The 16,189-nt window shown below is 52.9% G+C and overlaps 2 protein-coding genes across 10 annotated transcripts in view; one reads left to right on the forward strand and one right to left on the reverse strand.

Moving 5' to 3' along the window:
- The window catches only part of PI4KA (phosphatidylinositol 4-kinase alpha), a 96,896-nt gene extending 95,449 nt beyond the window's left edge, over positions 1 to 1,447 (forward strand). For 7 of the 8 annotated variants that reach the window (XM_082353910.1, XM_082353912.1, XM_082353913.1 and 4 more), the window contains 2 exons: positions 91 to 174; positions 1,083 to 1,447. In XM_082353910.1, the coding sequence (XP_082210036.1) occupies positions 91 to 174; positions 1,083 to 1,134 (136 nt within the window). In that variant the 3' untranslated portion in view covers positions 1,135 to 1,447. Of the gene's footprint in view, positions 1 to 90; positions 175 to 1,082 lie in introns of those variants that run through there. The other variant, XR_014234143.1, reaches the window with a different exon arrangement.
- A 7,584-nt stretch (positions 1,448 to 9,031) lies between these two features.
- On the reverse strand, positions 9,032 to 14,915 carry TMEM191C (transmembrane protein 191C). 2 transcript variants are annotated; one of them, XM_082353919.1, is made up of 12 exons: positions 14,365 to 14,914; positions 13,569 to 13,677; positions 11,360 to 11,682; positions 11,115 to 11,238; positions 10,757 to 10,807; positions 10,526 to 10,603; positions 10,281 to 10,337; positions 10,100 to 10,159; positions 9,908 to 9,972; positions 9,754 to 9,826; positions 9,405 to 9,445; positions 9,032 to 9,310 (listed from the first exon to the last, which is right to left on the reverse strand). In XM_082353919.1, exons 3-12 carry the CDS (start codon positions 11,512 to 11,514, stop codon positions 9,106 to 9,108), a joined length of 909 nt encoding a protein of 302 aa, XP_082210045.1. In that variant the 5' UTR covers positions 11,515 to 11,682; positions 13,569 to 13,677; positions 14,365 to 14,914; the 3' UTR covers positions 9,032 to 9,105. The 2 variants fall into 2 exon arrangements, with proteins under 2 accessions (XP_082210045.1, XP_082210044.1); XM_082353918.1 differs by having other exon boundaries at positions 10,526 to 10,807; positions 14,365 to 14,915.
- Between the last annotated feature and the right edge of the window lie 1,274 nt (positions 14,916 to 16,189).

The following is a 16,189-nucleotide window of genomic DNA, read 5'->3' on the forward strand; positions in this document are numbered from 1 at the left end:
GCAGCCCACCAGCCAGACCACGTCCCTGCAGGGAGGGCAGCCTGGAGCCCTGGGGGCGGCAGCCCTGACACGGTCCTTCCCCCCCGCCAGGCACAGGTTCAGCCCCAACATGACAGAGCGAGAGGCCGCAAATTTCATCCTGAAGGTCATTCAGAGCTGCTTCCTCAGCAACAGGCAAGTCACCCTGTCCTGCCCCACCCACGCACCCGTGTCACTTATCTAGTGTTCAGTGGGCACCTGCGCAGGCCCACACCTGGGCCAGGTGACAGGATGCACTGCCCCAAGACGCCCGGCCCAGTGGGGCAGGAAGTGAGTTCTGAGAGGCTTCAGTCCCCTTCAGCTGCTGTGGGGGCCATGACAGGAGGGGCCTGGTGGGGGAACTGGGGCCACTAGAAGCGGTGGGGCCAGGCCTCAGTGACAGGCCTGGGGACAGGCTCCCAGGGGCTGTGACAGTCGAAGGTGGCCTTGAGGTTTCTAGGCTCAACAACGGGGTGAGCGAGGGGAGTCCAGGCCCCGGGAGGTGCAGAGGCCCCAGGCCCACACCCTGGAGACAGAGAACTGGCTCCGGTGGATCCGCCAAGGTCCAGTGGCACAGGAGCACCACTTGGTTTTGCTGACTGGGGAGCAGAGAAGTGGGGTGGCTCAGGGTAGCAGGAGGGGTTTGGAGGGCGGCATGAGGCAGGCTCTCCTGATGGTGATGTGAGGCGGGGGGGTGGGGGGCGGAGGGGGAGCGCACAGACCCCTTCCAGCCACATGCCAGGCCCCAGGGCTGGGAGTCAACTCCTACAGACGCACCCCCGGGCCACATCCCGGGCCCCAGGACCGAGGGCAGGCGTCTGGCTGAGGAAGGGCATCCTCTTGAGCCCACTTTGGGGCCCATGAGCAAGGAGGAGATGGGGCATAACAGGGAGGCTGTGGTCATGGGTGAGGGAGCAAGTGTCCCAGTGAGAGAGGGGCTGGCAGGCAGACAAAAAGTCCGCAATCGGGCACTCGGCCTCCAGGGGTGTAGCAGGACGGCTCAGGGGGTCGGGTCCCCAGACCAGCACAGGCACCTCACAATCCCCTCTGCTCTCTGCTCCCAGGAGCCGGACCTATGACATGATCCAGTACTATCAGAACGACATCCCCTACTGAGGGGCAGAGTGCCGCAATCACTGCCTGCTGCTGCACACGGCCTGCCACTTCATCCGATGGACAGATGGGCTGAGATGCCCCTGCAGAGCCCGGCAACCCGCTGCCTCCCGAGGTGTCGCCTACATGGCCCGTGTGGCTGGAATGACAATCAGAGCCAGTCTCTGCACAGGTGTGAGCTATGCTTGCACTGGACACATTCCCTGCCTGTCTTGTCTCAGAGGTACATGAAGTATTTTCTTGTGTATAAAAAATGGAAAAATTATATTTAACCTAAGATTCAACCAACGTAAACAAAATAAAAACAAAAAAACTGCGTTGGAGCCAATTCAGTCCTAAGTGCACATTCAGCTGGGGGTGGGGGCCGCCAGCCCAGGAGCCTCGCAGCCACGAGGGGCCATCCCCAGTGCCCTGGCTGTGAGCTTCACAAAGACGACTCACCACAGCATAGATGTACCGAAAATAACACTGTATTTTCCCTGATGGCTCTCAGGGCTCCCGCAGAGGCCACCCGGCCACCCCATTCTCGTCTCTGCTCCGCAGGCGTTGCTCTGCGTCCTGCCTCTGCTCCGGTCCTTCCCGGTGTCCCTCTCGACCACCTTCAGGTCCTCTACTCCAGGACACCGCCGTCCTCATGCACCAACCTCCCCGCAGTATCCATCCCCACCCGCATGACCCTCCAAAGACCCAAAACTAAAAAAACGATGACAGAATATCTAGAAATAAGTCACACAAAAGATGATTGATTGATTGGTTAAAAAGCAGGTAAGGACTTCCCTGGTGGTGCAGCGGTTAAGAATCTGCCTGCCAGTGCAGGGGACATGGGTTCAAGCCCTGGTCTGGGAAGATCCCACATGCCGCGGAGCAACTAAGCCCGTGTGCCACAACTGCTGAGCCTGTGCTCTAGAGCCCGCGAGCCACAGCAGCTGAGCCCACGTGCCACAAGTACAGAAGCCCATGCGCCTAGAGCACGTGCTCCACAACACGAGAAGCCATTGCAATGGCAAGGCCGCGCACTGCAACAAAGAGTAGCCCCTGCTCGCCACAACTCGGGAAAGCTCGCACACAGCATCGAAGCCCCAACGCAGCCAAAAATAAGTTAATTAATTTAAAAAAGTAATTATTAAAAAAAAAAAAGCAGGTAAGATACAGGTGAAGAGACAACCCATCAATGAAAGGCAGAACAATGAAATTACCAAAAATGAGGCATAAAGAAAAGGAGAGTTGAATGAGACGCTTCAGTCACCCACGACAGGATTCCAGAGTTGGTGAAAAACACCCACTCAGCTGCAGGAAGCACAGTATAAATAAATATAAAGAAGCAGCCAATATGTAAGTTAAAAGAACTTTTTAAAATATTAAATTAATCCAAAAGAAGGCAGGAAAGGAAGAAGAAAAGAAGAAATAACATGGGACAAAAAGTTTTGCAATAGCAGACGACAGTCCCACTGCATCATTAATTCTGTTAAGCATGGACAACTAAGCACTCCAGTCAGGAAGCAGGAATTATAAACATGGATAAACGTGAGACCCAATTATATGCTGATGACAAGCAGTGCACTTTATAGTCATGGACCTGACGCAGAAGTAGAGGAAATAGAAAGATTCACCATCATCGTGTGTACATGTGTTTCCGAAGCAAAATTTGACGGAATTCAGGGGAGAAATAAATAGAGTTGGAGATTTTAACATCCTTCTCTGCACAAGTGATTGATAGAACACAGGATGCCGTCACACATGTAGCCCTGATGGCGATTATGAAATGCAGTCCGTCAGCAGCAGCACCCCATCTGTACTTGTTCACCACGTCAGGCTGATCCCACGGAATTGTTAGGAATCAATAAGATATCTGGAAGAACCCTAAATACTTAGAAATTGAAAGAGTGGAACTGAAACACCAGACAAAATACACGTAAGAGCCAAGGGGATGATCCGAGTTAAATGCTTTAAGGTCGTGTTTGGGGAGGTGCGTAGAGGTGAGCCTGTTCAAGTAGAAAGGAAACCAGAATATCAGGTGTGACTTCCAGAAAGATCAAACAGAAGACCAGGAAGAGGGGGGAGCATAGGAAGTGCAGGACAAACACACTATAAAATGTAGACACACACTCAAACACAGTAGAACTGATTTGAAACCACAATACTTGGAAAGGAAGCCTGTCAAACTGGCTTTAAAATGAAAGTCAGTTGAATGGCACGTCCAAGACTCCGGCAATATGGCAAATTATACATCTTGAAAAGTTAGAAATGCTATTTACAGTACTGGGTAGAAAAATCTAAATCCACAAGCTGACAAGCAAATAGGTTTCTTTAGAGACAAAAAACAAAATGAAATTTAAAATCTTAAGAACAATCAAGTTCCTCTTTCGATTACGCAGGAGACAAAAGACCAACCCAAGAGCCTGATACCTTCGAGGAGTTTCTGGGGAAGCTTGGTCCACACTCAGGACGGGGTGTACCCAAAACATCACTCCCTTGATGTTAGTGTCTGCGAAAAACTCTGAAATTCTTAAAGGTGATATACTGACAGCTGTCCCCTTAGACAATAACTGTGTTTCACCACCTCTGTTCAGCACTTGGCACTGGGGGCCCTCGCCAGTCTAGTCAGGCCACAAAAGGAAAAGTGTAAGAATCTGGAAAGGAGAAATAAAACTCAGAAATGGCCTTTGTGTACATAAAAATCCAAAATAATCTGAATATATTCTATAGTCAAGGTTCAGGATACAGGTTAATATACAAAAGTCAATTATGTGTGTGTGTGTATGTGTGTACATATATCTTACAACAACAACAAAAATGAAAACAGTACCATTTACAATTGCACCCCAAACATCAAATACCAAGAAAAAAATCTAATGACCTATTCATAAGAAGTACTGAAAACTACAAATGTTGAAAGAAAGAAGATCTAAACAAATATTCATGGGTTGGAAAACTCAACATTATACAGATGTTTGTTTCTCCCCAAACTGGTCTGTAGTTTCACTGCAAATGCCAATCGAAATCCCAGAAAGTTCTGTAGTGGAAATTGGCAAGTCTAAAATCTATATGGGAATGCAAAGGTCAAAATATAGCTATTTGGATCTTGAAGACCCACAAGCTAGATATCAAGAATTATCCTTAAGCCATGGAAGTTAAGACACTGTGGCTTCCTGATTCAAGGAAAGACAAGTGAACAGTGGAAGAGATGAAGTCCAGGGACGTATACCCACATACATGCAGACACTGCAGAGCAGTCAGGGAAAGATGGTCTTTGCAGTAATGGTGCATTAACTGGATAGCAGTATAGAAAATAACTCAACCTCGACTGCTTACCTCACATCAGACATAGAAATTAATTCCAGGTGGACTGGAGAGATGTACGTTAAAGGTAAACTTTAAAGGCTTTTAGAAGAAAATACAGAAGCATGTCTTGATGACCTCAGAACACACACAGATTTCTTAAGCAGAACCAAAAAAGCACTAATTATAAAGGGGAAAAAATTAAATTGGACTCTATGAAAATACATGCCACAGACCTGGGAAGATATTTGCAATTACCTATATCTGTTCAAAGGACTTACAGCCAGAATATATAAAGAACTACTAAAAAATCAGTAAGACACAACTGAATAGAAAAATGGACAAAAAACCTGAACAGGCATTTCACAAAAGACATTGTCCAAACAGCCAATAAACATAGTAAGAGGTGTTCAACTTCATTTAGTCATCATTGCAAATTAAAACCACAATGTGATACCCACTCACCCCCCTGCCTGTCTGAAACATAAAATGATACATAATGTCAGGCATTGGGGCATGTGGAGCACCTGGAACTCTTAAGTTGCTGCTGCTGGGTGTGAAGCCTCCAGCAAGGCTGAGCAGCTCAAGCCAGCAGTTCCCCGCCTATACACATACCCGACAGACGTACGAAATCTGTGCAGGAAATAGTGTCCTGAGGTCACTACTCCTAACAAACAAAACCTGTAAATGACCAAAATGTTCTTAGACAAGAGAGAAATCATTGTGGTTATTCATGCAGAAGAATACAGGGCAATAATGGACATAAATGAACAACCGCAGCAGGCAGTGTGGACGCTGCTGAGCAAAAGGTACTTGCTGAATGACTCCATCTGAGGTTCCAGAACAGGCACCATTATTTGATGGTGTTAGAAGTCAGGACACAAGTTAGTTTTGAAGGAGGGAGCCACTAGGAAGGCAGGGGGAGAATCAGGTGCTGGTAACATTGTTTCTTATCCTATGGAAATTCACTGAGCTACATACACTGATGACTCATATGTTTTTCTGTGTTAAAATTATTGAGGTGTAATTTTTTTCATCATAAAGCCAAGATGGGTCTCAATATGTAAGGAAGCAATAATGCCAGTGTTACACACTATCCTTCAGAAAAGAGAGGAACAAACACTTCCCTATTCATTTTTTTATGAAGGCAGCACAGCCCTGATATTAAAAAGGACCTTCTGGGACTTCCCCGGTGGTCCAGTGGTTGAGAATCCACCTTCCAACGCAGGGGACGTGGATTCGATCCCTGGTCGGGGAACTAAGATCCCACACGCCGCAGGGCAACTAAGCCCACACGCTCTAGAGCCCAAATGCTGCAACTGGAGAGAAGCCCAAGTGCCGCAGTGAGGAGCCCACACGCCATAATGAAAGATCCCGTGTGCCGCAACTAAGACCCAATGCAGCCAAATAAATTAATTAAAATTTAAAAAAAAGACAACGACCTTCCAAGAAAACTAGAAGATAGGGCAACATCCCTCTCATGAACACAGGCGCAAAAATCTTTAACTAAATATTAGCAAATTGAACACAATGTGTAAAAAAGGACCATGATGACCAAGTGTGGGCCTTATCCCAGGAATGCAAGGTTGGCTTAAGATGCAATCAGGGTCATTCACATTAACAGACTAAAGAAGGAAAACCATATGATCAATAGGGGCAGAAAAAGCACTGCACAATATTCAACACCCATTCGTAATAAAAAATCAGCAAACTTGGGAATTCCCTGACCGTCCAGTGGTTAGGACTCGGTGCTTTCACTGTTGTGGCATGGGTTCGATCACTGGTCAGGGAACAAAGATTCCGCAAGCTGTGCTGCATGGCCAAAAAAAAAAAAAAATCAGCAAACTAGAAATAGGAGAACAGTTCCTCAATCTGATAAAGATCTCTAAGAAAAACATGGTTAACATATTCATGATGAAATATAAGATCCGGAGCAAGATAGGGGCACTCCTTCTCACCACTTCTAATCAGCTTTGTACCGAGTGTGTGGCCAGCGGTAGACAGTTTGGAAGGAAGAAGAGAAACAGTCCTGCCTCACGGGCAATAAGATTGTTTATAAAATCCTGAGGAAGCTATGGAAGAGTTTCAAAGAACTAACAAGGGAGTAGTTCAGCAGTACCACAGTTTACAAGATCCATACACAAAAGTCATTGTATTTCTATATGCCAGCAATAAACAGTTAGAAATTAAAACTAAAAAATCCTATACCGTGTATAATAGCACCCCAAACATAAAATCCCTCAGAATAAATGCAAAGACATGAAAGACCTTTACACTAAAAAAAAACACAAAATGCTGAGAAAAATTAAAAATGGAGAGAGATGTCGTCCAAGGTTTGGAAGACATTTCTCTGCAAACTTATCTCTAATCTCTAACTTCAGTGTAATCCCAATCAAACAAATGCAAAAGGTCCTCACATCCTAAACCATACTAAGTCCCTACATCCAGAGGCAGACAACAGGCTGAATATAAACTGAGGAAGCATGCAAGTGTTGGAAGAAGACGGGAACAGTTTCCTTCATAACCCAGAAAATCCAGGATCAGTACAGGAAAGCAAATTGTTACCAAAACAACACATAGATAGCAAAAGAGCACCCCGAACAAAGCGAAAGACAAACTGGGGAAATACTCACAACAGATCTCGAAGCTAAAATGCATCCTAAAAAAGAGCTTTGAAAAAACTGAGGGAGAAGGAAACCCTACGATCCTATAGTTTTAACATGAACAAATGATATGAATTGTTTGCAGGAAAAGAAATGCACCTGGCCCTTAAATATAAAAAATGTGCTCAACCTTGATCACAAGAGAAATGCAAATTAAAACCACCCTGAAGTGCCCTTTCTCACCCATCAGATTGACAACATGCAGGGTTGGGGGGAGAGGCTGTGGGGAAAGTGGCCATAGCCAGTGAGGGTGGGAATGCAACGGAGCGACCCTGAAAGTAACCAGGGGCATCTCCAAATATCATGCATGTGGTCACCCCTGGCTCACAATCCCACTTTGAGGAATGGATCTCACAGATTCTCTGGCAAAATACAAACAGACGTTTGCAGAAGGCTCCTTGCTGAGGAAGCATGAGGACACACCCCCACGGCTACGGTGGCTGTGGCGTTAATGACAGGCCCACCTGCCACACTGCCCAAAGCGAGGAGCTTCCAGAGAAGTCGCATGTTGCACTGTGCTAACCAGGAAATGGGAGGGGGGCTGTACATAGTTCACTTATCAAGCGGGGGAAAGGAGAGTCCATTAAAAAAATCAAGTGTTTCTTCCACAGGAGTGGGGGCAACAGGGTGGAGGGCACATGGATACAAGCTAGACTTCCCTAGGACATCTTATTTTATGGATGTGATGGATGAGACTTTGTAATTATAAATTATAAAAACTAGAGAATGCAAAGCTTGAAAATTGAAAGCAAAAAAAAAAAAATCACACCCATTAGGATGGCTATTCATTAAAAAAGAAAGAAAAAAACCAGCAAACTAATATTGTAGAGGATGTGTAGAAGCTGGACCCCTTGGGCACTGCTGATGGGACACCATACAGCAGTTCCTCAAAAAAATAAACAGAAGTACCATTTGATCCAGCAAGTCCACTTTTGGGTGAATACCCAAAAGAAGCGAAAGCAGGCACTCAAACAGATATCTGCACACCCATGTTCACTGCACCATCTTTTTTTTTTTTTTTGGCCGCGCTGTGAGGCTTGCAGGATCTTAGTTCCCCGACCAGGGATGCAACCGAGGCAAAGGCAGTGAAAGCGCCGAGTCCCAACCACTGAACCACCAGGGAATTCCCTCACTGCAGCATCACAATAGCCAAAGGGTGGAACAACCCAAATGCCCATCTACGGATGATGGATAAAATGTTTACACCAATGAAAAGTAAAGTGTGAGAGTATCTTTACGACTTCCAGGCAAGAACGGAATTTTTAGAACACAACGCACAATTCTTACATTGTGCAAAGAAGTCCATGAACAAATTTAACCGCCAAAAGACTAAAGAACAAGTGCAAATCAATAAGGAAACGATTGTTCAAAAGCCTGAGCAAAAACGCACGTATGTGTGCACAGGAGATACACACAATTTCACTACCAAACAAAAAGTAAATAATAAAAATCGAGCAGCATCTGCATCAGAGACTAAGTGAAACGCGAGGTCCATCTCCATTAAGCAGAACATTTACAGAAATGAAAAGACGATGCCCGCGAAGACCGCAGTGGTGAGCGCGCACGGTCCACACAGCCCGGACGCGGGAGAGCGCCGCGGACCAAGGAGAGGAGAGGCGCCGCGGGGACTGCATAACCACCACGCGGACGCGGGACACGGACCTCCGCGGGGACCCGCTGGCCGGTGCCCCGGGCTCTGCTCGCCGGAGGGGAGAGCGAGTTTAGTAACAATTCCTACTCCTCCCGAGTGGGCGGCAGGGCTGGAGGAACCGAGGGCCCGGCAGCCTCTCAGGACCAAGGTCCGCCCGGAGGAGCCTGGCGTCCGCTGGGCCCGAGGACACATGACGCCCCCGCCCCGGCGTCTCCCATTCTCTCGCCGCCACCCCCGCGTCTCACCGTCTCTCGCCGCCACCCCTCCCCAGTCCCCCTTCCCCTCACCTCCCCAGTCACCCCCGCCCCCCCACCCCTCCGCCTGGCGCCCAGAAACCACGCGGGAGACACGGGTGCTGGCGGCCGCGGCCGGCGTGATGCACTAGGCGGGCAGCAGTCCGCGCGCGCGCAGCTCCAGCAGCGGGGCCAGCGTGTAGCGCAGGCGACGGATGGCGGCGTCCGAGCCGGGGCGCATGAGCCCGCGGCGGAGGGCCGAGGGGTTCACCAGCGCCAGGTAGAGCAGCGGCAGCGCCACGACGCCCAGCAGGAGCAGCAGCAGCGTCTGCAGCGAGCCCAGCGCCCACAGCCTGCGGACCACGACGCACCGGCAGACGGGTGGTGGCGGGGCGCCGGGCGCACCCTGGACCCCAGACTCCAGCGCCGCGCCCGCCGCCGGCTCACCTGATGCCCGCCGCGCCCGCGCCGCCGAACAGCCGCTTCTCCTGCGGGGAAGAGGGAGCGACATACAGCCCCGCGCCGGGGAGCGGTGGGGGGGAACCCCCTGGGGGAGCGGGGCCCGTGGGTGCGCGTCCCTCCGTGGGGGGCGTGGCACTACGGGGCGGGTCCCCTATGCGGGCGTGGTCCTTGGGTGGGCCGTCCCGTGGCAGGCGTGGCCGCCCAGCGGGGTTGGTATCATGGGGCGGGTCCCTGGGGGAGGGGGGGAAATCCCTGACGGGGTGGTCACGTGTGTGGGGGCGGCCCCGGGGGCAGGTCCCGTCTCCAGCCCGTCCCTGCCCAGGCCCGCACTCACACAGTCCGCTTTGGCCACCTCCTCCATGAGTGAGCTCGCGCAGCCCTGCCCCCGGCGAGGCTGCGACTCGCACCTGTGGAGACAGGCATGGCGATGTGCCCTCTGTCCGGCCCCACAGTCACCTCCCCACACCCGACAGTCCTAACCCCCTTACGGCTCCGGGCCGCCCTGCGAGGCGTCCAGCGCAGTCGCCGCCTCCATCACCTTCCCCTGCAGCTCCTGGAGGGGGTGGGAGTGAGGCCTCACACCTGGGAAGACCTTGGTGAGGCAGGCCCCGGCAGCTCCGGGGGAGGAGGCCGCAGTGGGGTCGGAGGTGAGCGGCTCTCCGAGTGGAGGGGGGCGGCACCTGCAAGACTCCGCTCTGCTCCTGGAAGCTGGCCCAGGCCTCCTCCGTCCGCTGTGCGCTCTGGCATGAGGGGAGCCCTGATTAGACGGGGAACTCAGCCCTCTCCACCGTCCGGCGCCTGCCCAGGCCCCACCCACACCCCAAGCCGACCCTCCCACTGAGTACCCGGCTCCGCCCGCACCTGCCGCAGGGCCTCCGCCTGCCTGGCGTGCTTGGCCTCCACCAGCTCCAGTTGTTTCTTCCGGAGGATCCAGGGAAGGTCAGGAGCCCGCCACTCCCCGAGCTCGCCGCGCCAGACCCCGCCCCAACGCCCGGCCAAGATGTTCATGCCCGCCCTCGCCCGCCCTCAGCCCCAAGGCCCCGCCCCCAGGTCATCAAAGCCCCGCCCACACCAGCGCTCCTGCCCTCGGGGCCCCACCCAAGCACCTGCAAAGCCACCAGTTGGGTCCCGAGTTGCTGCTCTGCGCGCTGCTGACTCAGTTGTTCTCCTCCGTAGTAAAAGAGCTGGGGGTGGGGCTTGTGAGGGCGGGGTTTGCGGGGCTTCTGGGTGGGGGGGGATATTACCCTGGGAGGCGGGGACGCGGCGGAAATGGGGGCGGGGACTAAGGTGGGGCTTCCTAGGGGAAGCGCGAGACGAAAGCCGTCTCCTGAAGGTACCTGGCTTGACAGCTCCTCCCACTGCTCCTGCAGCTGACGGTTTTGTTGCTCCTGGACGGGATCGAGGGGGCGGTCCGGGCCTCTCCGAGGTCCCCGCCCCCACCGCAGTCCCCGCCCCATTAAAGATCCCTCCCTCTCCACTGGCCCCGCCCACCCAGAGCCCCGCCCCGTCCAGGGTCCCACCCTGCTTTAGGTCCCGCCCCACACAAGGTCCCACCTCGTCCAAGGCCCCTCCCTCTCCGCAGGCTCCGCCCCATCCAAGGCCACTCCCCCTCCACTGGTCCCGCCCATCCAGAGACCCGCCCCGTCCAAGGTCCCGCCCACCGCAGGCTCCGCCCCATTTAGGGCCCCGCCCCACCAGATCCCGCTTGTGCTGCTCCTCAGCCTCCAGCAGTCGGCGCGCCCGGTCTGCGCGCTCCCGCGCCGCCTCGCTCGCCTCTCCGCGCAGGGCCCGCGCCGCCTGGCTCCGCCGCCGCTGCAGGCTGCGGAGGGGAAACTGAGGCTCCGCGGTCCGGGGTCGCTCCCGGATGCCAGCCCCCTCGCGGTGCCCCCGCACGTCGGCTCGGTCCCAAGGCCCGGGGCAAGGTGAGGAGCAGCCCGCACCTGCGCTCGCGCTCGCTCAAGTCGTGCAGGCGTTCTGTGAGGCTCTCGCTCTCGGCCTCCAGCCCGCGCACCAGCTCCTCCAGCTCCTGCTTCCGCAGCCGCCCGTCGCGGTTGTCCTTCAGCAGCTGCAGCAGTAGCTCCTGCGCCTCGGCCATGCCCCGGCTCTGCCCGCCGCCGCCGGACCCGCGTCACAATGGGTGGAGCGCGGGGCGGTTCGGAACCGCTGCGCACGGCGCAGGCCGGTGGGTGCTCGCACCTGAAGCAGAAGGCGAGGCTGGCTTATTCCCGCTCGCTGCCGACGGCACTGCGGACTGAGAAGCCTCCTGTGGGAAAGAGATCAGGATCCGTAAACAGGTTCTTGTCTTTGGACCCAGTGATCCCACTCCTGGGAACTTAATCTAGGAAGAAAAAAAAAATTCTTAAACCACAACGTGTTAAGTGGTTCACTCAAGTGGGTAGTTACAGTCATCACAAAGAGGACACCACTGTAATTACTAAAATAATGTATTTTATGTGGCATGCATAGATATATGATGTCTAGTGAAAAAAAGAATATGATTTACTATGTATGCTGAAATAACTAAGATTGTAATGTACACGGATAAGATCTTTAAAGGAAACAAGAGAAAGACAAGCTATTTCATTGGTGAAATTGCAAGTAAACTTGTCCTTTTAAAGTTGGCTTTCATTTGGCCAATTTAGATTATGAAGCTGGATGCAAAAGTCCTAAATAAATTATTAGCTGACCGAATCCAAAGGGGTACATTGAAAAAAAAACGGTACATGAAACCAAGCAGACTTTATTCCAGAGATTGTTCAAGATCAGAAAATTGACGTCATTCACCACATGGACAAAAGAGGGAGAACACCAGCTTCAGTAGGAGCAGAACGCGGGATAGAGTTCCTCATCTGTGGAAAATTGAAAGAGGGATCGAAAGGGACTCTAAACTGATGAAAGCTGCTTAGTAAACACAGTAGGGAGGCAGTATTAGCAGCCTTCCCGTTAAGATTTTAAGAGACAAGAATGACCCTCCTGCTCAGGTCTAACAGTGCTGGAGGACCTGCAATGAAGCAAGAAAAAGAAATAGGAAAGTCTGAGGAGTCAGCAGATACGTCTGGGTGCCTACCATAAAGCTGCCCCTCCTGCACTGCTGGTGGGAATGTAAATTGGTGCAGCCATTTTGGAGAACAGGACGGAGGTTCCTCATGAAACTAAAGATAGAGTTGCCGGGACTTCCCTGGTGGCACAGTGGTTAAGAATCCGCCTGCCAATGCAGGGGACATGGGTTCGAGCCCTGGTCCGGGAAGATCCCACATGCTGCGGAGCAACTAAGCCCGTGCACCACAACTACTGAGTCTGCGCTCTAGAGCCCGCAAGCCACAACTACTGAAGCCTGCGCGCCTAGAGCCCGTGCTCCACAACAAGAGAAGTAACCGCAATGAAAAGCCCGCACACCACAATGAAGAGTAGCCCCCGCTTGCCACAACTAGAGAAAGCCCGCATGCAGCAGCAAAGACCCAACGCAGCCAAAAATAAATTAAAAAAAAAAAAAGAGTTGCCATATGATCCAACAATCCCACTCCTGGGCATACATCCAGACAAAACTCTAATTCAAAAAGATACGTGCACCCCAATGTTCATTGCAGCATTACTTACAACAGCCAAGACATGGAAACAACCGACACATGACTGGATAAAGAAGATGTGGTATATATACAACAGAATACTACTCAGCCATCAAAAAGAATGAAATAATGCCATTTGCAGCAACATGGATGGACATAGAGATGATCATACTAAGTGAAATAAGTCAGAAAGAAAGACAAATACCATATGATATCACTTATATGTGGGATCTAAAATATGACACAAATGAACTTACCTATGAAACAGAAATAGAGTCACAGACATAGAGAACAGACTTGTGGTTGCCAAGGGGGAGGGGAGTGGGGGAGGGATGTATTGGGAGTTTGGGATTAGCAGATGCAAACTATTTTATATAGGATGGATAAACAACAAGGTCCTACTGTATAGCACAGGGAACTATATTCAATATCCTGTGATAAACCATAATGGAAAAGAAAAAAATAAAAAGGTGCTGGTGTGAGTGCCCCCCACCCCCCCTCCAGCTCTGCGGCTTGGTTTCTCCACCTGTAAAGTGGGGCTTTTACCAGACTCCCTCATAGAGCCAGGGGGCCAGTGACTCACACGGCTGAGGCTCTGAGCCTGGCACCGTCACTGGTTCCAGCGCTGGACGTCCAGCCCCAGATGGTGGCGCCGAGCTCCTGAAAGTCTGGTCCAGACCGAGATGTGAACCCTGCGAAGCACCATCTCATCGATAATTTTTGTATCGATTACATATGAAATAACGTGAATATACTGGGCTCGATGACACACTAGAATCTGGCCCACTTGTTTCTCTTTCCAGTTTCCTGTGGCCCCTGGAACACAAGCTCCAGTCCCGTGGGACAGCGCTGCACCCCCGGGGCCCCCTCCATCGCCTCACAGCGTCCCCGTGACCACACTGCGCCCGCTGCCTAGGCGTCCTGATCCCGGTTTACGTGGGGAAGCTCAGTGACGACAGGTCGCCAGGCAGTGGCAGCTCAGGTGCCCTGTCCCCGCGAGAAGCTGGGCCTGCATCCAGCCCTCACGGCGGTGACATTGGCCACCCCCTGGGTTGCTGTTCTGCAGCCTCAGAGGGTGAGCTGAGGGGCGCTTTGACCCCTCCCCGCCCCTGGTCTTTAGGAGGAAACTCTGCAGGGAAAGCCCGGGGCTGAGGAAGCCTCCGGTGAAACCCAAGCCACTTCCCTGGCGGTGGGGGCAACAGGAGCCATGGAAACAGACCCCCGGCTGCGGTGCCCCTGCCCTTTGCTCCCACTGGACCCACTGGAAGCACCTGCCTGTCTTCCCACCCAGCCTGCTGGCCCTGCTCTGCCCCTCCCCCAGGACTCAGGTTCAAGGTCCTCTTCTCCGGGCCTCCCTCCCCACCCACCCAGGCCCTCACCGAGGGGCACAGCCCAGGAAAAGGGTGGTGCAGGGCCCCCAACCCTGTCTTCAGGGCTGAATGCAGTGGTTGCACACTCAGTGCATGGTCGGGTGAGGACATCTGCGTGGTGCCAGGAGCTCAATAAATGTCTGTCCAATCAGAGAAAGAACAGTTATAAAATCCATGCCTGTTGTGCACAGCCCCTTTTTTTTGTATTTGAAACTTGTATTTTTTGCCTGATAAGAGAAAAAAGGGGAATTCCCTGATGGTCCAGTGGTTAGGACTATGCGCGTTCACCGCCGAGGGCACGGATCCAATCCCTGCTCCAGGAAATAAGATCCTGCAAGCCTAGCTGCACAGCCAAAAAAAAACAGAAAAAAGATTTCCGTAAACCACGATGCATCAAATAATGGCACAATGGCACAGAGTCCCCCCAGTGTGGGCCCGCCTGCCAGCCCCCCACCATCTCCCACACCAGCCACAGGGAAGCCACCTCAGTCCCGTAAACAAACCACGTGCTCTGATGCCTCCACACTTTGCATGCACTGTTCCCCACCCGTGGGGCAGCCCTGCCTGAGCGCCTGGTGTCTGACCAGCTCCTCACAGCCCTTCACCAGCTTGTTTAATGGTCAGACGTTGAGTTACTGTGACGGCAGGTCAGGTAATGAGCTGTCTCATTTGCTGCCCCCGCCTGCAGCCCCACCTCCTACCAAGGGCCGGAGGCCGGTTGGTGGCTGCCTCCCCCGCCCTGCTCTTGAAGACTGAGGTCTGCATCCCTGTCAGCGGACAGGCAGTGTGGGGACAGGAAGAGGAATTCTCGGAGCGTGTGCTGACGGCCACTGGCATGAGCTCTGCCCACATCCTGGAGGCACCCCAGGGCCCAGGGATCACTGCCTGTAGCATCACAAAGTGGGCAGCTTCTGGGGATACCCCCAACCGACTCCCTGGGGGGCACACTGCGAGGGGCGATGCCTCAGTGAGGAGCTTGTGGCCCCAGCAGGTACCTGCTGAGGGCAGAGGTGGCCTGTGCCCCGAGGCAGGAGAGAGGGTGCCAACGGCGCCAACATGGACAGAGGGTCACCGGGGACCCCCACAGCCACCCGAGGCTGCACATGGCAGGTCTGTGTGACCCATGTGGGCTGAAGCGTGTCCCCCAGAATTCCTACATTGAAGGCCTGCCCCAGCATCTCAGAATGTGACTGTGTCTGGAGATGGGTCTTTGGGTTGGACCCTAACCCAGTCTGACCAGGGTCCTTGTAAGGGGAAATCTAGCCACAGACACACAGAGGGACTAACAGACGGGGACACAGGGTGATGAGGGCGTCTACATGCCATGCAGAGGCCTCTGGAGAGAGACCACCCGGCCGACACCTGGGTCTCAGACTTCCGGTCCCCAGAACTGTGAGGAGTCAACCCCATGCTCTGCCCCCAGCCTGGGGTCCTTTGCTACATCGGCCGGATCCCCCACAGCCTGCCTTCCCCCCACTGTGAGGGAGTCCTGGGTGGCCCCTGAGGGCAGGGCAGTGGTGGGAGGGTCACCCGGCCCTTCAACCAGGGGTCAAACCCAGACTGTCAACTGGCATTTTTCAACTGTGGTATAATTGACACATAACATTAGTTTCAGGAGCTCAACACGATGATTCCATCTTTATGGACATTGTGAAATGATCACCACAGTAAGTCCAGGTAACATCCTAAACCACACAGTGACCAGAAAAAATTCTACCCTCAGCCACGTTCCCACGTGCCCCGCGAGGCAGGGGGCCCCAGAATCAGCAGCAGTGACATCCTGCAGTTGGAGACTATTAACGACACGCTGCCCCACCCCCCACCCCGGCTTCGC

This window comes from Balaenoptera borealis (assembly GCF_965194805.1).
Source record: "Balaenoptera borealis genome assembly, chromosome: 14".
NCBI classification, from domain to species: domain Eukaryota; kingdom Metazoa; phylum Chordata; class Mammalia; order Artiodactyla; family Balaenopteridae; genus Balaenoptera; species Balaenoptera borealis.